Genomic DNA, 26,304 nt, shown 5'->3' with positions numbered 1-26,304 from the left:
CAGAGACTAGACGACTTAAAAATAAGAGACAAACATAAACAAATACGATTGTATATTGAGCTTAAATGAGCCTATGAACTTGAGTGACCTTTGGATCAGGGAACACCACGCTAACAAATACCCCACTGAACCTTGCCTCGTTTTGCTTCGACACAGCCCCAGTTTTGTTAGTCAATCCATAGGCCGCCTTTGGAAGACGCTGGAAATCCATGACTACACTTTCAACCTCACCTCAACTTTCATAGCGAAAAAGTACCTTGTAGTCTCACTTTCACTCTCACCACATCACACCCTGTCTAGGCCTGCAATGACCGACGCCCAGCCCGAGATGAAGATCGACCCGGCGAGAGCAAAGGCTCTCATTTCCCAGCTGCAGTCCGTGCAGGAGCGCGTCGCCGCTGTCGCCGCGGGGCGGAATGTAAGTTCCCACCGGTCGTGCTGTAACACGGGGAGTGAGATGAGACGCTGACGGCAACAACGACAGGTCCGGCTGGTGGCCGTCTCCAAGCTGAAGCCCGCCAACGACATCCTGGCGCTGCACCAGGCGACGCCGCCGCAGGTGCACTTTGGCGAAAACTACGCGCAGGAGCTGGGGCAGAAGGCGGAGATGCTGCCGAGAAGTATCCAGTGGCATTTCATCGGTGGATTGCAATCAAGTATGCCCCCCCCCCCCCCCCCCCCCCCCCCCCTTACCAGTCTGCTGGCCTCATTTTCAGAAGATTCGCATAACGTCTGACCTGATTGATATAGCACACGCCAAGAAGCTCGCCAAGATTCCGAATCTCTTCTGCGTCTCGAGCGTGGACACCCTCAAAAAGGCCCAGCTGCTCAACGCCTCCCGCGCGGAGCTCATCTCCTCCTCTCCCGCCGAACCCCAGGTGGAACCCCTCGGTGTGCACGTCCAAGTCAACACCTCGGGCGAGGACTCCAAGTCCGGCGCCGCGCCCGGCCCGGAGACGGTCGCGCTGTGCCGCGCCGTCGAGGAGGAATGTCCGGCGCTGAAGCTGCTAGGCCTGATGACCATTGGCGCCATCGCGCGGAGCAAGGCCACTACGCCGGAGAACGAGAACGAGGATTTCCTGTGCCTGAGAGAGCAGAGGGACCTGGTGGCCAAGGAGCTGGGGCTGCAGAGGGAGCTGGAGCTGAGCATGGGTATGAGCGAGGACTTTGAGGGGGCTGTGAAGTTAGGCAGCGGGGAAGTGAGGGTGGGCAGCACGATCTTCGGCGAAAGAGGCCCTAAGAGCGAGGCGAAGATTCTGGTTTAGGGAGGCGAGGAAGGTGGAAAGGAATGGTTCAGCGGTCGTTGACTATTAGGTTGCAGATGTTGGAGATGATGGTGTTTTGGCCGCCGAGGTGAAGTTTGAGCCATGAGTGATGGGATTTCAGCGGTATAGAAAGGAGAAAGAGCCCGCCGTCGTTGACTTTGACTGTAGGTATAGATATCAAGACTTTAGCATTGCTGCGACAAATCTCCTTCGAACCCGGTGGTCTCATGGATGCCGTGCCCTGGTGTTCCGGGCGCCTGTGGTCGCTTCGAAGCCAGTTGATATCTTTGGCAGTATTGCTCAAAGCAGACTCCGGGTATACGATAATGCCCTGGTAACCTTTGTCTCCAGTTTCTCGGTCTCACGACGTTTGTTTAGATATCGTCCGTCACCACGGATGATTCGTCGATGGCCTGGGATTCTTTAGTTAATGGAGGTTGTTTACGCGACTTGTTCGCAAACTGGAGATAAAGTCAGTCCCGCCGTCTCCTTTTGCCTTTTGTTCTTTCATCTACCGGAGTTTGATCTCTGATCTCCTTGGTATAAACACCCTTTCTTTTTCTTGTTGACGTCTCTTATTTCTGTTGAGCATCCCTCGACTTCCGACGTTCCTGCCTTGTTCATCTCAGGCGGACAAGTTCGATTTGACTACCTGGTCGAGACGACGATCTCGCGTCAACGGTGATGGAAGCACAAACTCCGGAAATTCATCATTGTCATCACAAAAAATAACACGAAGGATAGCCCAAGTAGGTTTATTATACTGCTGCCATGGCGTCTTGAGATACGATTCCTCTCCGAGAGACAAGGCATACGGAGCATCAAAAGGGACGAGCGCCCACGAGGCAAACGAAGCAGTCAAAGCCGAGATGACTTCAAGAACATACATCACATCATAGAAGGCACGAAAAAAAGGTGTACGGGAAGGAATTTATCAATTGCCTGACACACTGCACCTTTAAGTATCCATACTACAACCGCCAAACTCCAAAACGCCTTAACAAAACTTATTGTGGTGTCTTATCGCACCGGGTATTCCTGAATTACCACATAACTCCCCTTATTAGTCTCAGACTCGAGCGTCACTCTTCTTCTCTTCTCTTAAGATCACCTTTCATTAGTTGGTTGTTCCCCTTAGGGACTGATTCTCTTCCGTAGTGTTTACCACTTCTCAAGCAAGATGCGAAGGCTCTACGCCAACGCAGCGCTGATTCGATCCTCGATCTCCTGGCGGATTTGCTGACAGACGGGATGAACAGAACCAGGAGGGAAGTAGCAGTGCTGTTGGACATCGTTTTTGAGCAAATTCAGGGCAATGTTGTGGAGCATCACGCGCGCAACAAGTGTGGTTGCCTCCTCAAGCTGAGACTGGCCGCTAAAAACAATCATGATTAACAAAGAGCCGACGATTTCAGCTTGCTTCATGGCCGCTTCTTTGAGCTGAGGGATGCGCTGGTTTCGAGTCTCTGCCAGCTTGGTCGCTCCTTCGTAAAACGGCGGGCGGAAGGGACCCATGGCGAACCGGAACTCCTTCAAGGGGCTTCTGGTCAAGCCGGAGATGATTGCGCGGACCTGTCGTAAGTCGCCCATGTTGTGCAGAAGGGCCTGGGCAGTCTGTCTCTGTTCGGGATGGTCGACGAGTTCGGAGCAGAGGAGGACGGCGTCCTTGAGGTAGTCGTTGACGGCCGTCACGGCGGCATCCAAACGCTCCTGGTTGGTCTTATTGGTGCGGCCATCGGTGCCGGAGACGTGGCACACACGGTTCTTCTTCTTGCAGTAGTTACAGCCGTCGGCGTCCCCCTCGCGAACGCACTTGGTCTTGCTGCGACGGCATGCCTCACAAGAATTGGCCTTGACCTCTCTGGCCTTTTTGTTGCTGTTGTTCTTCGTCACTCGCTTGCCCTTGTTGTTGGGTTTGATGGCTTTGTCCACAATGTTCTCCAAGGCTGGGGATGCACGAGACACAGGCTCGGCAGGCGACGGGGACTGCAGAAGACTATAGGCCATGTGGCCTGCCTCTACAGTCCGCTGCGAAGCATCCCCAACAATCTGCTGGTTGTTCTCTGGGCCATTACAGGGCAAGGGAAGGGAAGGGAGTGCAAGAGTAAAGGAGGGGAGAGCGATAGGAAAGGCAGAGGCCGGGACAGGAGGTGCTTGCTGTTCCCCCAGAAGATAGAAATCAGGGGAAGGAAGGTTCCCCTCGACTTCTTTCTCGCCGAAGAGCGAGTCAAGGTCAGACGAGGCGTCGTTTTGGTTGCCCTCCTCATCTTTCTTGGCCTCCCCAATGTATTCACTATCTTCTTCGGGGTGAATACCGACCGAACCAATATTCTGGAGCGGTCGGGGGTCAATGTACTGCTCCTGTTGATTGCTGCCGGTGCCGAAGAGAGAGGCATCATAGAAGTTGCCCTTGTCATTCCACCTGGCCTCCTCGGTGTATTCATCATTACCATAGGGATGAAAACCGACAGAACCAGGGTTCTGGGGCAGTTGAGGGTTGAAGCTCTGGCCCTGCTGGTAGCCAGGGAAAGGCTCAACTGCAGCAGCGGGGACAGGAAGACAGGTATTGCCATCATAACCCGGGTTAAACGGGGACTGCGGCTGATCCTGCTGCAGGTAACTGGTCATGAGTTGGGCGAATTCTTCGTCACTCATCTTGTTGGCAGACTGCATGTTGAAGTCGTTGTTCATGCTGTCCATTGTGAATAGGGATTAGAGTGAAGCCAAGTATTAAAATGAAGTAAGAAGAAGAGTTGAAGAAGAATCGAAGCAAAAGTATGTGTCTCTGTGTGTCTGTGTGTCTGTAATGCAATGACGAGGGAGATCAGAGCAGCAACGGCAGGCTTGGGGGATCTAGGCTGTAAATTTATATTCTCCTGTCAAAAGAAACTCGCAACGATATTTGGGTCCCGGAGAAAGATACGACACCACGAACTTTGTACAAGAGTGTACTGGGCCCGTTCCATGGTTTTGAGCCTCGTCGAAGCTCCTCGAGGAAGATTTGACAATGGATCACGTGGTGGGCGTTCTCTTTGCTCCGGGGGTCGTACGGTCGAAGGCGCTGATTGAGCGAGGAGTTGTCTTTGTGAGAGTATAGTTCGGCGGGTTCCCGGCTGTGAAGAGGACCTCAGGTGCTGAGGAGTCAGTTGCTGATAGTTTTGGACATGGTTACGAAGAAACCGGGAGAGGAAGGAAGTATGGGGGCAGAGAAAAATCTGCATATCCCTCCGGGACTTGGATTCAGACTGTGAGGATGGTACGAGGACGATGAAGACGACGAGGGCGATTATCTACTTCTGTTCGATGTAAAATTTGTCTCTTGCATAGTATAGAATCGATAATCTAGCGAGGTCATCATCTATCTAACTAAAAAGGTCTATCTTCCGAGGAAAATGGACTGTGTTTGGCTCAGCTTAGACACCAGAAGCCTGGCAACTCGCATACCAGATGTCGAGGATGTGAGGGACGTTGAGGACTTTGGGCTTCTCCTCATGTCACTACACCCTATGAAAATGTGCCAATGCTCACCTGTTTCTACACCTTGAGCAGGTTTTTTTTGAGTTTGTACTCCAGACCAACCACCATCTTTCTACAAGTCAAGGTCTGCGGCTGCCTGGCGTCCTTCAAGAGGCTAGGCTGTGCAGGTACTCTCAGTCTCTATCGCCAGGCGGATTTTGCGATCCTCAAATTCTTATCTTGAACAGAATGAAAATTCCTTTAGCCTCATTTTGTTCCAATCGTCTCGAAACGCATCCTCTGTTCGTTGTTTGAATGCCTGCCACTGACATGCTGTGTAGTCAGGTTAAACGCACTTATACCGTTTGGCAGAACGGGGGTGACATGTTCTAACTGCTGACTACTGCATGTAGGGCCCTGTGTTTTAGGCGGATTTATAGCGTCTGATTGGCTTATGCACTTGATGGGCGGCGCATTTCAACGGTCTTAGTGGATCATCTTGGGGCCAATGCACTCAGTCTCAACCTTGTTCCTAGTAGCCCCTGGCGACGGGCGACGACGCTTCGTTTGCTTCCCTTCGGCACGAGAATACGTGTGCGTTCTTACCGTTGATGGCTGTTAATATACGTCAATATGAATCGAGGTCTCAATTTTAACCGGCGAGAATCATTGTACATGATCCTCGGCTTTTGCATTCAGAAACTTCGTTTTGGGGCGGTGGTAGCAAGACATCCCGGCCGGCGGGCGTTTGCCCTCAAGGTGGAAAAGTAAACAAAACAAATTCTTTCAGCAGACGACCTGCCAAACCAAACCTGACTGAACTTTATTTTTGCGTCAACTTGAGGCAGTATAGCTTGTTCTAGGATGTACTTCCTGGTTCCTCTAGGTGATGGGTTCATCGGATTGAGTGGCCTGGCAGCGTTTTCGCAATGGATGGCGCACGGGTACATGTGCACCACGCACGAGTGCAAGGAGGAACTGGGATGAAGTAGCGCGAGATATGGCAGAGATCTAAGTGGTGAAATAGTAGCGAGGGTGTGCATGGTGAGTGGGTATGCTTCCCAGTCACATCTTTTGGGCGGGGGTGTATGTCAATAAGAGTGGTGTGGCTAACAAGAACGTATGCTGCCGTGCCCTTGGTCTTTGGAAGGACGTCTTCGTGGACATGTGTTAAGTTCAGAGGACAATTAGAGTGGTGAGAGGCATCCAAGGCAGATTCTGGATTACGTCTGATGGTCGTTTCCCATCAAGTTCGAGTGAAATAGCGTTGGCCCTCAAGAAGGATGCCCACGATTGTCAGACCGTAGAGGGTGAGGCTATGTAATTTCATGCTGTCCCTTTATAAGTTGATTGAATATCTCATGTTCATTATCAGTACAGTGAACACTGATGCTGCGGGAGGAGGTTGCATGAGCTGAGCAAGTAAGTCAACTAGTAGAAACCGAGTAGAGTGGCAGTGCTATATCTGTACAAATGAACACATGAACAATAGGATACACAAGGATGATTACCGCAAAGACATGAGGCGCGTTGTCTATGCAGGCAGGTTGATGTGATTGTGCAGATGTAAGTATGCACTGGCTAGGATGTTGAAAGCTAAAGAAATATGCCCATCTCAACAATGAGAAAGGGAATCCATGATCATGGCAATATTCCCTTTAGAAACCCGATGCTGCCCCATCGTCACTGGACATCCCTCATAACAACACATACACCATTCCTACCACAGTCGCTGCAAATGATAGGCTCAGTGGAACAGCCAAAACACCAGCGGCGCCATCCGGGCCACTATCTTTCGACGTCTCCGCTCCCGTCGCTTCCGCGCTCCCAGCTGTCGTCGTCGTCCCAGTCTGGAGCGGAAAGGTGCCATTACCCTCCGCCGTGACTCCCGGGCAGACACCCTCGAGGAGCTGTTTTGTGAATAAGTTCGCTGCCTCGGTGGGGCAAACGATCTGAAGGCAATGCCTAGTGATTCATGTTAGAACAAAACGCCTTGCAGAAGAACAGAGCATAAGACTCGCATTCCGATGGTCTGGTAGGCCGGGCAGAAACAGTCAGTCATGACGCCAGCGGCTGCCGTCGCGTCGGTGTCGTCAAGTGTCCTTGTCACGTACGGCGAACAATCGCTTTTTGAGAGTTGACCCAGCATCGCGGAGTTTGTGCAGTCTGCCCAGGACCTGCGTGTTGATGTCGGTCAGTAGCTTAGGGATGTATGGCGTTCAGATACGTACAGCCATGGTAAGATGAGGCCCTTGGTTGTGCACAGTTCCTCCCATTGCGTCGTTCTTGGCCTTGCTGGGCCCGCTAGTGTGGGCATGATGGCTGGTATCGATGTCTGCGTCGGTGTCTGAGCAGCTGCGTACTGAGGCATGATGAGCGCACCGAATGCGAGAAGGGGGGACAGAAGTCCCGTTTCACGAGCCGAAAACCTCGTCGACGCCATCCTTGGTATTATTTCAGCAAGAAATTCAACCAATACTACGAACAAGATGAGTTGAAAGGCAGTTGCGTCACAGAATAGGCAGTCATTTTGCATGTATCTGAGAGAACGCCAACCCCCGCGTCGCGGAGAACGCGTCTATTAAAAGTCCTGAAAGCATGCTCTTCCATAGTACGACGCATAGCCAGGGGGAAATTGCGCTTGGTTCGATTCATCCGCAAGTTCACCTGCTGTGCCGCCTGGTTGCATCGTCAGGGACCGGCTAAAGAATATGCGCAGTAGTCTGGACCGAAGGAGTTCCTAATGTGATCTCGTAGGGGTACCATGCCAAGCGGCGAGGCAGACTGATCAATCAAAGTTGATTAGGACTCATATATAAGCGCAAAATCCTCAAGGGAAGGACGGCGGGATTGCCCACGATGCAAACTACAATCGTGAGGACTGTTATATTCACTGTTGTCGGAGTTGAAGCAATATAGTTTCTTGGAATGGGAGGCCACTTGAGTTGAAAAGGATAAGCAGCTGGCAACAGACGGCAGCTGGCGGCCTTGGCCGAGGCGTTATAGAAGCCGACGATATGCGGCCAAGCTCTACAAAGCCCAGCTCTTCTCCAGTGGCCTTTCAATTTGCCAACCCCTCGTTGACATTCTCTGAACAATTCAACGTCAAAATGCTTGCCATCCGTCCAGCGATCTGTAGAGCGTGCAGGAGGGCCCAGATCCGCCCTGCGAGAGGGTTTGCGACCGCCAGCGGCCCAATCCAGCAGCCGCCCCGCGACAACTACGTCAAGCTCGTCGAGGTCGGCCCCCGCGACGGACTGCAGAACGAGAAGAAGACGATATCCCTTGCCACCAAGATCGAATTGATCGAGAGGCTCGCCAAGACGGGCGTTTCTACCATTGAGGGCGGTTCTTTCGTCTCGCCTAAATGGGTTCCTCAGGTAAGCCAAACCAAGTGGTCTGACAATCTCGGGGAGCTGTCTTGTTGACTTTGAATACTTGCAGATGGCCAATTCGAACGACATTCTCGAGCACATCTTAACACGAAAGATTTCTTCCCCGTCGCAAACATCATACTCCTTCCTCGCCCCGAATATCAAAGGATTGCAGAACGCCCAAGCCCTGCTGGCCAAGTACCCTGGCGCTTTTGCGTCGCAGCTTCAACCATCAGCAGACAAGACAAAGCCCGCCATTGAAGTCGCCGTCTTTGCGGCCGCGACCGAGTCTTTTTCCAAGAAGAACCTCAACTGCGACATCGCGACATCACTCGACCGTTTCCGCGAGGTTATTCGCGACGCAAAGGGAGCCGGTCTCCGCGTCCGCGCATACGTTTCCGTCGTCCTCGGCTGCCCCTTTGAGGGTTATGATGTTGACCCGCACAAGGTTGCTGAGATCTCAACGGAACTATTGGAGTCGGGCGCCGATGAGGTTTCGCTGGGAGACACCACTGGCATGGGCACGGCGCCCCGGACGAAGGAGTTGCTAAACTGCATGAGGGCTGCGGGTATCAGGAACGAGGACATTGCTATGCATTTCCATGACACGTACGGCCAGGCGTTGGTGAACACGGCCGTTTCGCTGGAGCATGGCATTCGCACGTTTGACAGCAGTGTTGGTGGACTCGGAGGTTGCCCTTACAGCCCTGGTGCTACTGGCAATGTGTCCACGGAGAACATGATTTACTTTATCGAGAGTTTGGGCATGGAGACTGGCATTGATCTAGACGCCATGTCAGATATCGGTGCTTGGATCACAGGCGAGCTGGGCAAGGCCAACGATAGCACTGTTGGTAAGGCGGTGTTGGGAGCCAGAGCTCGCGAAGCGGCAGCGTGATTGAGTTATAGGTCATGATAACCCTCAAGTCTAAACAATCGGATCTTGAGACATCTTTTTTCAAAAAAATTATTACACGCCCTTTCAGATGAATGGTGCATTCCGGTTATGTCCTCCAAGACCGGAAGAGGAGATGCAGTCATGTGATGTCACTGCCACACTGGCGCTGACGCCCAAGCACTGACACCGACAGAAGCTCCCAGGCCCGCGCCCACGGTGAGGTGACCACTGATCTTATCGGCGCCACCTGAGACCCAGCTTGCCGAGTGGGCTCCACCAAGACGAAGCAAGCTCCAGTGCTGTGCATTTGACGACACTGCAACGACCTGCCAACCTCCTCCAGCTACGTTCGTCGCCTCGTAACGTCTCCATTCATCCACACGCCCACGCCCTTCCTAATCGACGCCCTCGACCCAACACGCATTGTCTTCTACACGGGCGCTGTCTCATTGATAGTCAGAAGCAATGAGTGACCCCCGAGAGCCCTCCTACTCGATCGTGCCGAGAATTCGGTACAACACCGTCGGCGGTGTCAACGGACCCCTCGTCATCCTCGAGAATGTGCGTGTCGCCCGCCGCGCTGGAAATCGCAAAAAGATGTTTGAATTACGGCGCTAACTTTGTGCTTAGGTCAAATTCCCTAGATACAACGAGATTGTCTCCCTAACCCTGCCTGATGGAACCAACAGACAGGGTCAGGTCCTTGAGGCTCGAGGTATTTACCCATCCGACTCCCCATTTGCGTTGACCTGCGTGCTGACCAAGATCTACAGGTGACCGAGCCGTCGTCCAGGTATGCGAGCCGAGCGATCATGCGAGAAACACCGATTGACGATGGAAATAGGTCTTTGAGGGTACATCAGGCATCGATGTCAAGAAGGTATGAGATCATCGCCATCTCGACAAAGGATGCATGCGCTAAATTTCTACCAGACGAAAGTCGAGTTCACGGGCCAGAGCTTGAAGCTCGGTGTGTCGGAGGACATGCTCGGTCGTATTTTCGATGGTTCCGGTCGTGCTATCGACAAGGGCCCCAAGGTCCTGGCTGAGGACTACCTCGACATCAACGGCAGTCCCATCAACCCCTTCTCCCGTGTAGGTTCACGTCTCCCTATGCCTTCTGGTCTCGACTCTGACGCAGCGTAGGAATACCCCGAGGAAATGATTTCGACCGGTATCTCTGCCATCGACACCATGAACTCCATCGCCCGTGGTCAAAAGATCCCCATTTTCTCCTCGTCCGGTCTGCCGCACAACGAAATTGCCGCCCAGATCTGCAGACAGGCCAGCTTGGTTCAGAAGCAGGGTGTTACCAACAAGGGCGTCCACGACGGACACGAGGAGAACTTCTCCATCGTTTTCGGTGCCATGGGTGTCAACTTGGAGACGGCCAGATTCTTCACCCGCGACTTCGAGGAGAACGGCAGTTTGGAGCGTGTCACTCTCTTCCTCAACCTTGCCAACGATCCTACGTGAGTACATCGAAGCATAATTGGAAAGCCCATTGACTGATTGTCTTGCAGTATTGAGCGTATCATTACTCCTCGTCTCGCGCTTACGACCGCCGAATACTACGCCTACCAGCTCGAGAAGCACGTCCTCGTTATTCTGACCGATCTGTCCGCCTACTGCGACGCCCTTCGTGAGGTTTCGGCCGCTCGTGAGGAAGTCCCGGGTCGTCGTGGTTACCCCGGTTACATGTACACTGATTTGTCCACCATTTACGAGCGCGCCGGCCGTGTGTCGGGACGCAACGGCTCCATTACGCAGGTGCCTATTTTGACTATGCCCAACGAGGATATCACTCACCCCATTCCCGACTTGACGGGTTACATTACGGAGGGTCAGATTTTCGTCGACAGAGGTCTCTACAACCGTGGTATCTACCCGCCCATCAACGTCCTGCCGTCCCTGTCCCGTCTCATGAAGTCTGCCATTGGTGAGGGCATGACTCGCAAGGACCACGGCGATGTTTCCAACCAGCTTTACGCCAAGTACGCCATCGGTCGTGACGCTGCCGCCATGAAGGCTGTCGTCGGTGAGGAGGCTCTGTCTGCCGAGGACAAGCTTTCTCTGGAGTTCCTCGAGAAGTTCGAGCGCCAGTTCATCAACCAGGGCCAGTATGAGGCGCGCACCATTTACGAGTCTCTCGACCTTGCATGGAGCTTGCTCCGCTTGTACCCCAAGGAGCTTCTCAACCGTATTCCCGGCAAGATTCTCAACGAGTTCTACCAGCGCGCGGCAAAGGAGGCCAAGGACAAGGGCAAGCAGAGAGCGCAGGTGCAGCAAAACGAGGAGAACCTGATTGACGCATAAGCGGAGGACGCTCCGTGCGGGCGCTTGATTCTCCAGAGGCCGGCAGCGTGGAATGGCAACCGGTTGACGTTTGTGTATACGTATGTGGGGGGGCCCGAGAGTGCGCGATGGGCAACTTTTGGACCTAGACAATGGCATGCAATTATTAGTACTTAACCAAGCCATGTCTTAGTGATGTTTCTGTCTGTATGAAATGCGCCGCGATATCTACTGTGCCTAGCTAGAACATGCTCATTCGCGTCTCAGATGAGGAGAAAAGATGTGATTTGAAACGATGCCATCCATAATTGAGGAGCTCATCGCGGACAAGTGACATCGAAGTTATTGATGCACTGGCACGATGATCAAGACGCCGTCTGCAGCGGGTTGACATTGAGGAACACTCGCACGGGCCAGCGTCGTCAACCGGGCGCACCGCCTCATCGAACCCCACATCCTCCACACTGGGCCAACTCCCCACCATTGCCTGCGGCTACCTTACCTCACCTCCCGACCTTACCTGACGCAAGGCGAGAGTTCCTACGCAACGCCCACGACCGACCCCGTGCCATTGGACTGCTTACCGACAACCCACGATCCCTCTTCTTTTCTACGACACATACGTTTACCTCGAACCGATCATCACTCCGACGCTCGTGGGCAAATTACCAACCATTGCGACACAATGTCCATCATCCAGCAGCACACATCCGCCTCGCTCAGCGATGCCTGGCGGACCATCAACATTGACGCCCTGCAGGAGGACTCGGCCTGCAACTTTGACACCTCAACGCTGCACCCGCCGCAGCCCGAGATCGGCGAGGATGAGGTGCGCCAGCTTGCCGGCCAGGTTCGGCAGCTGCTCCGTGGCGGGGATGCTGAGGGTGCGCTGAGGGGGTGCTTGGAGTTTCCTGTCTACAACGGCCCCGATGCTGCCAAGGTGCGTTAAGTCCCGTTTGGGCCCTTTTTATCCCATACAGCAACACAAATGCTGGCGACAGGTACCCGAAACAGCTGCTAACGTGCCTGCAACAGGACGCCCACCTCCAGACCATCACCGAGGTTCTCCAGTCCATCAAGGCCTCCGAGATGACGCCCCTTCTCAAGTCCATCTACGGCTCGGCCGGCGGCCCCGAGCTGCTCGACGTCCTCATGAAGTACATCTACAAGGGCATGGCGGGATCCGCGGCCGGCTCTGGCGGTCTGAGGTCGCCGCCGCCGCAGGCCGCCCCCGGCGGGTTCAGCCAGATCGGCGGACGACCGGGAGGCACGAACGAGAGCGTCGGTAGCGCGATGAGCGTGTTGCTCAGCTGGCACGAGAAGGTTGTCGACGTGGCTGGTCTGGGAACCATCGGCCGCGTCATGACTGACTGGAGAAGGGTTTAAGGGGGCTGCAGGAAGAGAGGAAGACGCGGGCTGTGAGGGGGTGGTAATGAAGTTCATGACGAGCGTAGGCATGCTCGGCGTAGGCAGATACAAGCTTGCCTTCTACGATTCCAATTTAGACAGACTGGCGTGCCGAAAATGAAAGCCATAGATTTTTTGTTCATGTTTTACAGGCTTGGCGGGGTATTGTTACAAGTGCCACAACATCTTAGTTGGACTCTAGAATGTCCTTGAGATTTACATCTCCGCTTCCTCTGGGCAACGGCTTGGGTTGGTCGCCGCCCTCGTGCCACCCGATCATGTAGATGATTCTAAATGTCGCAGGGATGCTCCCGTCCTCGTTACCGTGAAGCTCCCTATAGATACCCTCGTTCGCCATCAACACCTCTCTTCTGATCGCGCCCATTTCCCTTCCCAGTATGGCGTTGCCCTCCCCCATAGCCTGCAGATCCTGCATGAGCGCAAAGGTGTCCGGGTAGTCGACAACAATGTCGTCAACGTCTACCGTCAACATCTTGAAACCCGCGCGCTGCATCAGCCCGCCCACGTCGCGGACGTCAGCGAGCGGCGAGACGTGGGCGAGATTCCGCCGCGCCTCTCCTGCTCTGCAAGCTGAAGCGAAGTGCGCAGCTCGAACAGACTGTCGCCGCCAAGCATGGCACCGATAAAGGGACTGTCGGGCTTCAGGACATTGTTGATCTGGGTCAGGACGCCGGGGAGGTCGTTGATCCAGTGCAGGCTCAGGGAGCTCATGACAAGATCAAAGGATTCGGGGGGGAAAGGGACGTGCTCCTCGTCGACGAGGACATGGCGGGTGATGTTGATGTCGGTGTTGAATGAGAGGTCGGCATCGCGATGCAGGAGGGCGTGGGAGGACTCGGCGGCGACGAGTTCGTCAATACGCGTAGATAGGGGCGGGGTTATAGGCTTCGCGGGGTCCGGGTCGGGGTTCTCACGAGTGAGGGCGCGGGCGATGTTGCACGAGTTTGCGCCGAGGTCGAGAACGCGGGGGAATCTTCGCTTGATGTCCTGCCGTTCGTTTATGAATGTCAGTGACCTGTCGACATGTCCGTGTCATAGCAGTTATGCGTCTCGAAGGACTTACAAGTAACCTTTCGCAGAGCCGATTTGCGACCTCATCCTTCAGGTAGTCGGCCTGCCGGCTGGACTCAAGATTCGAGGCGGCACGCTCCTTTTGCAACCATTTTGTGCGGCGGTTGAAGACCTGGAACGCCTGGGCGCCACCACCGCCAGAGGCGAAGGCGTAGGAGCGACGAGAGACAGAGCCCACAAGAAGCCGGGAGCCCGGCGCAGACGGAGCTGCACGGCACAGGCGTTTGATCGTGTGGTTCATTACTGGCATTACATTTCTGGACCGGGCGGAGGCGAACATGAGGGGATTCGTATCTCAATTAGGATTGTTGCAAGAGAGGGGAAATGGGGATTGGAGGTCTGAGGAAGCTCGTTAGTTAAAAGAAGGTTTTTTTATCTTCGGACTGATGGCCGGGGGGAGCTTCAATGGGATTTTACGACTTCGATGATGCAGCACATTTCGAGCTTCGCCAATTGACAGGAACGAGGTCAGGTTAGCGTGCCGAGGTACGTACTCCTCCCTGGCAGAACGGGTTTGATGCACAGGCCCGTCGTGTGCGCGCTCAGGAACATTCCCCTCTGTACAAGTACCAAGTCTCCCCCTCCTGCATCCCATCTCGTCCCCATCCATCAGTCAGCAGTGAAAGCAAGTTCCATATCCAATGCTCTTGGTACGCTCCACACTCCCACTAAACACGAGCGTCGATGGAAGTACCTTGCAGCCCCTGACGCGCCGAGTCTCCTGGTCTTTACGCAATAAGCAACGAGCAGCGCAGCGCACCCAGCAGAGCTGTCAGACGCTGGGACGTTGGACTTGCAGCGGCTGACTGCCCGTGTCAAGCGTATCGGGGGAAGCTGGCGGCGGTTTGACAGGCCCGTTCGACTGCACTCTCGCACTCTGTCCGGTCCGTAAACCAATTGTGCGCCGTCTCGCCATCTCCACACATTGGCTGCGTTCCCAAGCCTTCCGGGCCTAAGCATTAGCCTGAGCCTCCACTGTCTCTAAAGTGTCGTTTTCTCCCTCTCGCTCTCCCTCTAGCCCGCGGAGCTCACCCCCCATCGGCCCCCTTTCCTTGGAGTTTTTGTTTCCCTTCTTGTCCACTTCTCTCCCCCCGGTTCAACATCGCGAATCGACAAGTCCCCTATTTCGAGACGAAGTCAACCTACTGCCTCTTTCTTACTCGCGTGCGCGTCAAACACTCCGCAATCAGACCTGTCGACAGTCGCCCCCCGAGACGCATTGTCAAGACACGCCCGCAGCGGGACTTGCCGGCCGGTTTCGAGTTCGAGTCGCCGAGTCCACCGAACCCGACCGTTGATCCCTCCTGTCCCCCAAAACTCCACGCAGCAGCAATCCAGCAAGCGCACCAGCTGGGGTAAGCGAGCAGCAGTCCCAACCAAGACCCCTCGCGCGCATGGAGTGATTGTCCAACGCTCGCCCAGAGCATAATTACACACGCACCGATCCCGCGTATTCGAGCATCGAATCATCGAGACCGCCACCGCGCCGCCTCTACGAAACACCTGTGACGACAGTCCACCGAAGCCCGTCTGTCCATCGACTCTGCTCGTTCCGTCCCGCGAAGTGGAGGGGGAAGAACTGTTGGAAACAGAGAGAACACCACCAAGAACGCCACCGGTCGAACTTGACAACCAACGCCAACATGTCGTCCTCGGCGGCCGGATTCCTTGGCCGCTCGAGCAGCAACAACTCGAACATGCGAGGCCTGGTGCAATTTATTGCCGACTTGAGAAACGCCAGAGCTAGGGAGCTGGAGGAGAAGAGAATCAATAAGGAATTGGCCAATATTCGGTGAGCAGAGCACACTTCATTCGGCATGCCGACCTGCGACGCTTTGCGATGGTACTAATGGATCCCCTTGCGTTCAGGCAAAAGTTCAAGGGTGAGGATCGACTATGATGTTTTGATGGCGCGGTGCGGTCATGCTAACCCTTCTCCAGATGGAAACCTCAGCGGCTACCACAAGAAGAAATATGTGTGCAAGGTAAGGGAGGTCTGCTCTACCATGGGTTTGGGCGTTGGGCTGATGGTTCGCGAAGCTTCTCTACATTTACATCCTCGGATGGAACGTTGATTTCGGCCACCTCGAAGCCGTCAACCTGATTTCAGCGAATAAATACTCGGAGAAGCAGATTGGCTACCTCGCCATGACCCTCTTCCTGCACGAGAAGCACGAGCTGCTGCACCTGGTCGTCAATAGTATACGAAAGGACTTGCTAGACCACAACGAGCTGTTCAACTGCCTGGCTCTTCACGCGATCGCGAACGTTGGTGGCAGGGAAATGGGAGAGGCTCTGAGTGGAGAGGTCCATAGGCTTCTGATCTCGCCGTATGTCTCGGTCGAGCATGGTTCTTGAAGAGTCGGCTGACATTGCATACAGGACATCCAAGGCGTTTGTGAAGAAGAAGGCATCGCTTACCCTCCTCCGTTTGTACCGCAAAAACCCCGACATCGTCCAACCGCAATGGGCCGAACGTATTATCTCGCTGATGGACGACGTGGATGTCGGCGTGGCTCTGTCCGTTACGTCGCTTGTCATGGCTCTTGCCCAGGACAACTTGAACGCGTACAAGGGGGCATACGCCAAGGCCGCCGCAAGGATGAAGAGGATAGTCATTGATGGAGAGTACACTCCGGACTACCTTTATTACAAGGTTCCGTGTCCCTGGCTCCAGGTCAAGCTTCTGCGCCTGCTGCAATACTTCCCTCCCTCAGGTGAGTTATGAATGAGGCCTCAGACTGAGTGACAGAGTCCTAACTGCTTTAGACGACACTCATGTCCGTGAGATGATCAGGGAATCTCTCCAAAAGATCTTGAACCTCGCGATGGAGCAGACTAAGAACGTTCAGCAAAACAACGCCCAGAACGCTGTCCTCTTCGAAGCTATCAACCTCATTATTCACCTCGACAATGAGAATGCCTTGCTGAAGCAGATTTCATCTCGGCTGGGACGGTTCTTGACTTCTAGGGAAACCAACGTCCGTTACCTGGGATTGGAAGCCATGACACATCTCGCAGCCCGGATTGATACTCTGGAACCGATTAAGCAGCACCAGGATGTTATCCTAGGGTCTCTCAAGGACAGAGATATCAGTGTGCGGAGGAAAGGTCTCGACCTTCTTTACAGCATGTGCGACTCTTCAAACGCTCAGGTCATTGTTGGCGAGCTTCTACACTATCTTCAGAACGCCGACTTTGCGATCCGCGAGGAGATGGTGCTGAAGATTGCCATCCTGACCGAAAGGTATGCCACTGATGTACAGTGGTATGTGGACATATCGCTGCGTCTGATCGCCATGGCTGGTGACCACGTCAGCGACGAGGTGTGGCAGCGTGTCATCCAGATCGTGACGAATAACGAAGAGCTGCAGGTCTACGCGGCCCAGCACTCCTTGCAGTACGTCAAGTCGGATCACTGCCACGAGACGCTGGTCAAGATCGGAGCCTACATCTTGGGTGAATTCGGTCACCTCATCGCCGACCAACCTAAATGCAGTCCCATCGAACAGTTCCTGGCTCTTCAGAGCAAGGTCGCCGCGTGCTCATCAAGTACAAGGGCCATGATCCTCTCTTGCTACGTCAAATTCGTCAACCTCTTCCCCGAAATCAAACCTCAGCTCTTGAAGGCCTTCCAAGTCTTCAGCCACACACTCGACTCTGAGCTTCAGCAGAGAGCATGTGAGTATCTGACGCTAGCAACACTGCCAACAGACGATCTTCTGCGAACTGTTTGCGACGAGATGCCCCCCTTCTCGGAACGCCAGTCTGCCTTGCTCGCCAGAGTGCACCAGAAGCATGCCAACACCAGTGATAAGAGAACCTGGATTGTAGGCGGTAAGGATGCCAATGCAGATGTGGCAGAGCTGAAGATGGCCAAGGAGGGCGGCCTCAAGCGAACTTTCAGCACGAACGGCAACCCCCACGCTGCTAACGGAGGCTCGAACGGTACGAATGGCCACGGTAACGGCGTTAACGACTTGGCTGGTCTAGACATGAACAACATTGGACCCGCCGAGCCCAAGACAAAGGCACCAAACCTGGCAAGTGCGGCTCATTTGTCTCCCAACTGGGAGGTAGGATACAACAAACTACTGCTCAAGGCAGAAGGCGTATTGTACGAGGATGGCCAGCTTCAAGTCGGTGTGCGGTCCGAGTATAGAGGCCAAATGGCGTGCTTGATTCTTTACTTCAAGAACAAGACACCAACGGCGCTGGGCTCTTTTACTACGACACTGGACCTTGACGAAAATGAGAAGGGCAAGCTTACGTGGGACGTGAAGAACCTGCCGGAGAGCACAATTTACCAGGCCGGGCAGTCCCAGCAGGTTATCATGTTTGAGTGCAAGAGGGTGTTTGATAAGAGCCCGACAATTCGCATCAGCTACCTCGCTGGCGCTCTCCAGGCGGTCACCCTCAAGTTGCCCATCACCGCCCATAAGTTCATGGACCCTGCAGACCTCTCCGCCGAAGACTTCTTCAGGCGTTGGAAGCAGATTGGTGGTGCCCCACGTGAGGCTCAGCAGATCTTCGGCCTATCCTCGGGCAAGTCGGATAGGGAAATGAACGAGTTCTTCGTCCGGCAAACGGTTGAGGGTTTCAGGTGGCGCGTCCTCGACGGCGTCGACCCGAACGCGAAGAACTTTGTCGGAGCAAGTGTTCTTCATACTTCAGAGGCGGGCAAGTTTGGTTGCTTGATGCGTCTTGAGCCGAACTACGGGACGAAGGTCAGTTTACATCTCATATTTTACCAACCGCTGTCCATCGCTAACAATCACTACTAGATGATTCGCCTTACCATCCGCGCCACGGACGAGAGCGTCCCCGCCGTCCTTCTGAAGGTTATGCACGAGCGCCTCGCCGCCGGCTACACGCCCGAAAAGTTCCAAGCTCCGACCCCGGCCGACATATCGGACGCATTTAGCAATATTCTGGTTACATAGCGCAGCACCCTCCTGTTGTAATACACACCTACTTCGTAATGACATACCCACACCCGGCTTTGTTTTTTTCTCGTCTCTGCTTGTCGCTGCTGTAATCCTTGATATTGGTGTTTTGATGCGTGGCAAACTACTGGCGTGGGCGTCCGATGGCATGGTGGCACTCATTCCCTATAGCTAGTGAAACAAAAGGCGAATGTTGTCTGGTATAATGAGAAGTCCCTGGTGGCTGACCTTAATTCGTGGTCGTGAGAGTACAACCGTTCACTATGAAGATGGCGACCCGAATAGATACATGCTATAGGAAACCCTTACGTCCTGTGAGTGACACTTCAACTGAATGATGTAGGGCGCAAGTCTTTCCGGAGGGCAGTCCATCCGAAGCAGTAAGATTGATACACCTGCTTCATGCAGTATGCTAAGCACTCCAAAAAGCTTTCGCCAATAGGGCAGGAAACAGGTCTTCAACCCTTAATCTCCAAATCATCAATCCACCGATACGTATCTGAAAGCTCAGAGTCAGTCCTACCAAGCTCTATATTGTCAACCTAAAGCTTCAACTGGCTGTCATTGTTTCTATCATTGCCCAAGACGCTAGTTTGCTCTTGCTCACCGACAGGCTGACAACAAACAACACAGGACAGTCTATGTCGGGCGATATTCGAACTGTACGAGCGAGGTCTGATGAATGTGCCACATGGCAAAACTAAATGATTTCCAGGCTCATGCAGTTCACGTATATGTCGCTTGAGGTTGTCTTGCCTCAAGATGATCTTGCCACAGAATTGGCATTGATGACCTCCAGGTGGCTGATGTCGAGTTTGGTGAGGACCTTCAGCCTGTGACTGGTCGTTTGCGCTATCCCTTCGCAATTCTGAGGCGATCCCAGTGTCGGCATCCCCAGCCTCGTCTAAGTCGCTGACTTCTGACTCGGACAGCACCTCATAAGAGGAGGCTTCGGCTTTGGCATGTTTGTCGAGGGCGTTATCACTCTCATCTCCATCGTCCGCGGATTCCGGATCGCCTTTTGGGAGCGCAAATAAGGCAACATCACGCTGATGGCGCCCGATATGACTGCGATATACCTTTAGGGATGAAAGATTTTTGAAACAGAAGGGACACGAAGACTTTGAGTCGGGATCCAAGGGTTGTGAACTTGCCGTTGCCGGTGTTTCAACTTGACTGTTCTGTTGTTTTCCAGGATGTCTCTTCCGCATATGAGCGACTAATTCGGATTTGGACAGAAATCCTCTCTCACAGTCAAACTGGCAGCGGTGAGTTCTCAAATGGTTTTGTAACGTGTGTTGTATCCACTCGTGACGGCTTGCGAACCGGATCTCGGGAGTTGTACAATCTTCGAAAAGACAACAGTAAGGCATGAGATCGCAGTACACATGCTCTCTGGTGATCTTTTGTGAGCTTAATACAACAATATCTTAGCAAGTTCGACTTACCTCCAGGATACCTCATCCGGAATATTCACCAGTTCATAGCAAAAGATGCATTCAAACGGTCCTCTGTATGTTTCTTTTGGCAATGGAGGGATCCTGGGTTTCTCGTGGCCTCCCATGGATGTTGCAAATGAAGTCAGGGAGACAGTATCTTTCAGTTGAGCCGGCTCGTCCAGGTATTTGAATGTGTTCCCCTGCTTCATGTTGTCGGGTATGGAAGATATCACGGTAGCCGGTATGATTTCTGTTATGTTCGTGTCTCCGTGGGTGTTGAGGCCATGAGAAATATTCAGATGATGCTTTTCTCTGTATGTGAAAAACTCTCGCCGTTGAGAATTCGCTTTGCCAAGCCTCTGTGCCAGATACTCCTGGATTCCTCTGAACTTTTCTCTAACATGATTGATATCGAAAGACTCGAATCTTGAAGCATTCCTAGCTTTTGAAGCCAAAAAACGACCATGAGGAGCTGGTTTTTGTATGGCGACACTTAGACGCAAGAGACAGTCGACCATTCCAGCAATGCCAGCTGCAACATGCTCCATTTCAGATTCTTCGTCTGAACCATCCAACGAATCCCCGTCGTCCTCCCATTTCCCTGACGGAGTCATCTGGCTAGTTGTAGTCTGAAAAGCCTTTTCGAGCCATGTCCTCAAAGTGAGAAGGAGCTTCATGACTTGCTGTCGTATGTGCGGGGCTTCGCGTAGTTTGTATTCCAACGAAGCTGCGTCTTTTCTGTGTGCTCCAACATTGCCTGTCCATATCTTGAATCGATCAAACTCATCATCGAGCGTCAGAGACAGAGGCGAAACAGTTAGGCGGCTCTCGACGTCCTGCTTAGTTTTCAGGACCCGTTCGAAACCTATAAGGACTTCTCGCACTACATCTGCAGTAGTGCTCTCCATGACCAAGTGCTTGAAATTGGAAGAATACGTGGCGGGTTCCATTAACGGATTTAGCCAACCAAAAGAATAAATCTTGGCCACAGATATATGAGTAACCTTCTAACACAGCTTAATATAGTCAAGGCGTGTGGCCTTCAGTTGGTATTGGTAGAGGACGACGATTTTCCAGTGTCAAGCTTGGTCTGTTGGTTTCATGTAGTAGCGGATCTTGATAGGTAAGAGGCAATTTTTATTTCTCATCAGGCTGAACCATTGAACTGCCAGAGATATTACCCCGCACTGTGAGCGAACCATAAGCTTCTTACGTGGTCTTGTGTAGGCCAGCCGCGGGGCTGCACGTTGGTGCGGGCTGGTTAATGTCACTCCCCTGATGATGGCGATGTATGGAAATCCCACTTTTCAGAGTTGCGCATCTTATGAACATTAAAACTCACAGCATCTAATCGGTCAAAAAAACATGTCTGGCTTCGAGATCGCAGGTATCGTGTTAGGAGGTATCCCTCTGCTCGTCTCGACTCTAGAGCATTATCGGCAAGGTCTCTCTGCGCTAAAGAGGTGGTCAAGGTTCGAAAGAGAAAGGGAGATTCTGGTCTTTCACCTAGAATCCGAACAAGTAAGATTTCAAGATATCTGCGGTCATCTTCTCGGCGACTTGGTCTCAGAGCCTCAGCTTGAGCTACTGGCCAGTGTTCCGGATGGACCAGAATGGCACAAACCAGATATCGAGCAGAAGTTGAGGGCCCGCCTCTCGAGATCATTTGACTTGTTTCGGAACACAATCAAGGATTTGAACTTTGCAATTCAGGAGATGCAACGGCGTTTAGAAATACGGCCTGACAACAAGGTGGGTACTGGTAGTTGAGTTGAGGGTACATTATGTTAACATTGCGTTATCGTCAGACCAGCATGAAGGCAACTTCAACCATCATCAGGGAATACAAGCGTGTCGCCTTCACACTTGGTAAAACGGACTACAGTGACCTTGTAACGAGAATAATACAAGGCAATGACAGACTCGATCGGTCACTGAAGGGAATCTTAGAACAAGAGCCGAGGAGAAAGCATTTCTCGCAAGGGAAGCTCCTAAGACTAGTTCGAGAGGTTTCTAGTAGCGTGTATCGAGCGCTACTTTCTAGCTTTTCGTGTGCATGCACCCACGAACTTCACTTGGGTCTGGAACCGCGGTTGACAGAGCCAACTTTGGGGGCGGATGACAACGATCTCATCCAGAAAATTGTGTTTCACCTCGTTATCGACTACGAGACTCAGAAGACTACATACGAGACGCCGATGCTCCCTCGACAGCTGCTGTGGGAGGACTTAACCATCCACGCCATTCCGCAACTAAGCCATGAGCCTATAGCTCAAGATTCCCTTGACGTCCAAGTTTCTCAGTCTATCAATGGTCTACACCAGCCAAAGACTGTGAGCTTTTCACTGCCTTGGCGCTCTCGGATGAAGGAAGACTGTGTTGAGCAAAGAGCAGCTGGGATGGCTGTTCAGAGCAGTCTATCAGCCATCTCCAAGAGTCCAGCCAGTAAAAGACTTTACGAGAAAGTCCAACTGTGCAACACCATTCGCAATGCACGAAAGCAATCTGGTACCGACTATTATGGCATGATAGTGGACCCAGATGTGAAAAGTAGTCAGATGTTCAAAATCTCTCCGGCCACAAATGCCAACAATACCGAGGAATGGTGAAGAGTGTCTCTAAGAGAAGTATTGGAGAGTCCGGGCATGTTTCAAGCAATGCGTCGATCAGTTCGGCTGCGTCTGGCGACCACTATCGCATCGAGTTTCCTTCAGCTATACCAAACACCATGGGTTCCAGAGCTGCTGTCCAGTCGTAACATCTTCTTTCTGATTAGAGGCACACCGAAAGATCCCAGCTGCTACAATCACCCTACTGTTGTCAAGACTGGCCCGAATGGGTCTCATCAAATTCAGCATTACGATTACGCAGCTACCTGTTACAACCCCGCTCTAGTCTCACTAGGTATCTTGCTTATGGAGCTGGAACTAGGAAGAACCATCGATTCCCATCGCACACCCCATGAGGCACCGCCAATCGATATTTTATCACTGGACCACGATTCCGCGACCGCACACAGGCTGCTGGAAGAAGGGTGTCTGAGAACCCCTAGTTATGCCAACGTCGTAGATCTATGCCTCAATGGAGGAGATGGCCTACCGGAACCAGATCTAAACAACGAAGATTTCAGACAGGAAATATACGAGAAGGTAGTGCTTGCTATAGAGAGAGAATCAAAGTGCGTGACTTGGAACTATGGCATGAAAAACGCCTCCTCTGCATAGGCAAGGGGATGCGTGATATGTTACGAACCGACTCTATACGGCCTAATAGCTCACACCAACCCTTTCGTAGAACTAATAAATCATTGAAGGAGCTTTGGTAGCACTTGAGTACTTGATCTCTGGTTGCAATGATGAAGAAAAATGCTCTCAGTGTGATTGTGAGACTTCGTACAACCCAACGTAGCCGTTGCGTTTCTGTGCTGCGACAAGGTTAGTATAACTTCTTAATGAGGATATTCACATGCCAAAGCTAGTAAAATTCTGTGGGTCATGGAGTTGCCTGAACGCCTCAGCTTTCAGAGATCTACTGCTGTTCCACGTACGATGTCTAATGTCAATCCTTCTGGAAACAATCAATTGCTCCGGAGGCCGGCAAAGGGGGCGTCCAAGTCTGACATCAAAGTGTATACATGGTCCGTGCATTTCACCAGACTCGTCCTTGGTGAGCAGAATCCGGAACTTAGCCTCCCACAGGGAATTTCGCCTAGTGTCGCCCAACAACTCATTCCCGAAAGTCTGACACTATTCTTGGCTCTTTCCGGCTTCTAGGAAGGATTGTAGAACACGTAGTAAGCTTTAAAAATCATCCAATTGGCCCTGCTCTTGCGCTTTTGCACAACCCCCGCATACGTTACCATAACCCATTATCAACCAACATCAACAGAGTCAACGACAAACACCAAAAATACCATCGTAGAGACGTCAGAACGGCAAAAGAAATGACCCCCACCCGATTTGAACGGATAACCTTTCGATCTGGAGTCGAACGCGCTACCGTTGCGCCAGAGGGCCAATTGTTGGTTGTTGAAGATATTCGCAAAAATGCCGCATAAGAAGGCTACCTCAATCCTGGATCCACGCTTGGATGAATGCCCATGTGCGGGGATGATCCCGCCAGAGCCACTGCGCGGCCCTGTTCGGCCAGAACCTTAACTACCACGTGGGTTCAACAACTCGGTATGAAACAGTCAATTATGTCGTCCAACAGTCTCCGGCTGGATTCCAGGACGGATTTCTATTGTGGGCATTGCAGGGACGTTGTGTAAAACTAGTGCCGTCATATCCGCGTCTCCACGGGTTCGTCAGAGGCCAAGTGAGTTGCCAGACTCTTGCCAACCAACCCGCACGTTATGTCCGCCGTGGCCCCTATCAAGTGCATCTCACTTCCACACATTGCGGCCCGGCCAATTGACATCAACGGGTGATCGGCATCCATGTCAACTGTGATACACGCCATTAGTCTGTCATCAGTTAATTGCAGTGTGCTTGATGGCCCATCGGTTTGAGATGCTTGCATCGGAGGTTCGTTACCGTCTTCGGCAGGCGGCTAGAGCTTCCTTGCACGATCCCGACTTTGGCCGCGCGCACGGTCAGAAGCGTCCATCCTGATGTGGTAGTTGTTCTCAGTTGTACTTTAGATGATTGGCGGTTTTACCCGCCAAATGGTCAACCCGAACATCTTCAACGGCGGGCAAGATGACAACAGTATGGCACTACTTTGACTAGCTCTGATGGCCGCTGATTGTCAATTACGGTTCTGGTGTGAACTCCTTAACACAGAACTCGCCGTTGCTCTAATCATCACTTGCAGCTAGAAGACATGATCGCTTCCATAGCCGTCACTCTTTCTACATGTGCAACTTCACATTTCTGAAGCAAGAAAAGAACATACGTTTTTTTATGTGCCACGGAGCCATCATTAGAGAGCATAAAAACTCTCGCTCCTACTAAATAAAGATATACATGAAGTAGTCCATGAGGCTAGCCAACCGGTTTGCCTCTCGACAAAGTAATTATCATTACCTTCTCTCCACCCCTCATACCCTCATAGCCTCCCAAAGCAAAGGCCTGAAGTACTCGCCCTTTTACAACGCAGCCTTGCCGAGGTTGTTGACAAAGTTGGCCTCCTTCATGGGCACATTGGCGCTGCCAAAGTCAAAGTTCTCGAGAGTGGTGCGCGCGGCGGTAGTCAGCGACTCCCACGCAATCAGGGGCTGCTGACCGCCAACATCGCTAGTGAAGATCATCTGGTGGTTGACGGGCCAGATGCTACGGTAGCCGACACGCGGGTGCGTGGTGCCGGTGAAGTCGATGCCGGACGTCTTCGTGTCGTAGTTGCCATGGGCTGAGACGGCGACGCCCAAGACCGTAGCGGAGTTGGATGCAGCAGACAGCCAGACGACGACATTCTCCCAGTCGTAGCGGTGGCCCAGACCGTCTGAAGGCTCGTCCTTGGGCATGAAGTACGAGTACATGATGGCGTAGGCGCCGTTGTAGGTGCCGCCGCGGGCGTAGACCTGGCCGGTGCTGGAGGAGCAGCCACCGTTGGAGGAGCCAGTGGGAGAGAGGCCGCCGCTGAGTGGTGTTAGTGAAATGTTTGGGCGAGGAAATCGGGGGAGTCGGTGAACATACCTAACATCTCCAGCGGCATTGACCGCGGGGAAGGGCACGCATCCGTTCACGACCTTGAGGTACGGCTTGTACTTGAGGTACAGACTACCAACGGTGCCCGAGGGGACAGTCTCTGGGAAGCCGACAACGGCATCGTGGGCGATGGTGGCGCGGCGCTCAAGGGGGCAGCGGTGACGGTGCCAGCTGCGGCTGCAAGCCACGAGGCAAGACGGAAGAGGGAAGGTGCCATTATGGACAGAGGATACGATTTGGATGTCGCGAGGTAAGAGTGGGCGGATTGGTAGATATGGGAACTGTCAGACGAACTGGGAGATCGTCTCTAATTATGTGTATCCGATCTCTGAAACTGTCACGGCTGCAGGTGACAAGAGTGACGTGATATGTCTGACTCGGGAGAGTAAAGATGGGCTCGAGGAATGAATGACCAGGCTTGTTCCTGCATCACATCAGCGTCGCCCTGCATCTTATAATAATGTTTCTTAACCTCTTCGCCCTG

General features: G+C 52.9%; 9 protein-coding genes and 1 non-coding gene across 10 annotated transcripts; 5 read left to right on the top strand and 5 right to left on the bottom strand.

Moving 5' to 3' along the window:
- Positions 1 to 307: 307 nt before the first annotated feature.
- ColSpa_07332 (pyridoxal reductase) lies at positions 308 to 1,265 on the top strand (the record flags this gene model as incomplete). Its single annotated transcript, XM_049273544.1, has 3 exons — positions 308 to 418; positions 485 to 656; positions 697 to 1,265. 3 exons carry the CDS (start codon positions 308 to 310, stop codon positions 1,263 to 1,265), a joined length of 852 nt encoding a protein of 283 aa, XP_049129501.1.
- A 1,191-nt stretch (positions 1,266 to 2,456) lies between these two features.
- ColSpa_07331 (uncharacterized protein) lies at positions 2,457 to 3,965 on the bottom strand (the record flags this gene model as incomplete). The annotated part of the gene is made up of 1 exon (XM_049273543.1): positions 2,457 to 3,965. One exon carries the CDS (start codon positions 3,963 to 3,965, stop codon positions 2,457 to 2,459), a length of 1,509 nt encoding a protein of 502 aa, XP_049129500.1.
- A 3,866-nt stretch (positions 3,966 to 7,831) lies between these two features.
- Positions 7,832 to 8,993, top strand: ColSpa_07330 (3-hydroxy-3-isohexenylglutaryl-CoA/hydroxy-methylglutaryl-CoA lyase; the record flags this gene model as incomplete). The annotated part of the gene is made up of 2 exons (XM_049273542.1): positions 7,832 to 8,101; positions 8,166 to 8,993. The coding sequence occupies 2 exons, from the start codon at positions 7,832 to 7,834 to the stop codon at positions 8,991 to 8,993; spliced, it is 1,098 nt and encodes a 365-aa protein (XP_049129499.1).
- A 465-nt stretch (positions 8,994 to 9,458) lies between these two features.
- ColSpa_07329 (V-type proton ATPase subunit C 1) lies at positions 9,459 to 11,309 on the top strand (the record flags this gene model as incomplete). Its single annotated transcript, XM_049273541.1, has 5 exons — positions 9,459 to 9,554; positions 9,838 to 9,873; positions 9,927 to 10,088; positions 10,140 to 10,465; positions 10,517 to 11,309. 5 exons carry the CDS (start codon positions 9,459 to 9,461, stop codon positions 11,307 to 11,309), a joined length of 1,413 nt encoding a protein of 470 aa, XP_049129498.1.
- Positions 11,310 to 11,973: 664 nt separating this feature from the next.
- On the top strand, positions 11,974 to 12,674 carry ColSpa_07328 (actin-related protein 2/3 complex subunit 5; the record flags this gene model as incomplete). The annotated part of the gene is made up of 2 exons (XM_049273540.1): positions 11,974 to 12,228; positions 12,324 to 12,674. The coding sequence occupies 2 exons, from the start codon at positions 11,974 to 11,976 to the stop codon at positions 12,672 to 12,674; spliced, it is 606 nt and encodes a 201-aa protein (XP_049129497.1).
- Positions 12,675 to 12,882: 208 nt separating this feature from the next.
- ColSpa_07327 (arginine-hydroxylase NDUFAF5, mitochondrial) lies at positions 12,883 to 13,188 on the bottom strand (the record flags this gene model as incomplete). Its single annotated transcript, XM_049273539.1, has 1 exon — positions 12,883 to 13,188. One exon carries the CDS (start codon positions 13,186 to 13,188, stop codon positions 12,883 to 12,885), a length of 306 nt encoding a protein of 101 aa, XP_049129496.1.
- A 20-nt stretch (positions 13,189 to 13,208) lies between these two features.
- On the bottom strand, positions 13,209 to 14,028 carry ColSpa_07326 (arginine-hydroxylase NDUFAF5, mitochondrial; the record flags this gene model as incomplete). The annotated part of the gene is made up of 2 exons (XM_049273538.1): positions 13,209 to 13,703; positions 13,780 to 14,028. The coding sequence occupies 2 exons, from the start codon at positions 14,026 to 14,028 to the stop codon at positions 13,209 to 13,211; spliced, it is 744 nt and encodes a 247-aa protein (XP_049129495.1).
- A 1,402-nt stretch (positions 14,029 to 15,430) lies between these two features.
- On the top strand, positions 15,431 to 18,571 carry ColSpa_07325 (AP-2 complex subunit alpha-2; the record flags this gene model as incomplete). The annotated part of the gene is made up of 6 exons (XM_049273537.1): positions 15,431 to 15,579; positions 15,657 to 15,670; positions 15,729 to 15,772; positions 15,828 to 16,117; positions 16,170 to 16,504; positions 16,557 to 18,571. The coding sequence occupies 6 exons, from the start codon at positions 15,431 to 15,433 to the stop codon at positions 18,569 to 18,571; spliced, it is 2,847 nt and encodes a 948-aa protein (XP_049129494.1).
- A 5,545-nt stretch (positions 18,572 to 24,116) lies between these two features.
- On the bottom strand, positions 24,117 to 24,188 carry ColSpa_tRNA_195. Its single transcript has one exon. It is a non-coding gene; the product is annotated as a tRNA-Trp (tRNA).
- A 1,073-nt stretch (positions 24,189 to 25,261) lies between these two features.
- On the bottom strand, positions 25,262 to 26,037 carry ColSpa_07324 (uncharacterized protein; the record flags this gene model as incomplete). The annotated part of the gene is given in 3 exon segments (XM_049273536.1): positions 25,262 to 25,751; positions 25,809 to 25,997; positions 26,009 to 26,037. The coding sequence occupies 3 exon segments, from the start codon at positions 26,035 to 26,037 to the stop codon at positions 25,262 to 25,264; spliced, it is 708 nt and encodes a 235-aa protein (XP_049129493.1).
- Between the last annotated feature and the right edge of the window lie 267 nt (positions 26,038 to 26,304).

This window comes from Colletotrichum spaethianum (genome assembly GCF_022836535.1).
Source record: "Colletotrichum spaethianum MAFF 239500 DNA, contig18, whole genome shotgun sequence".
Taxonomy (NCBI): Eukaryota; Fungi; Ascomycota; class Sordariomycetes; order Glomerellales; family Glomerellaceae; genus Colletotrichum; species Colletotrichum spaethianum.
This window is presented reverse-complemented; position numbering and strand designations above follow the sequence as displayed.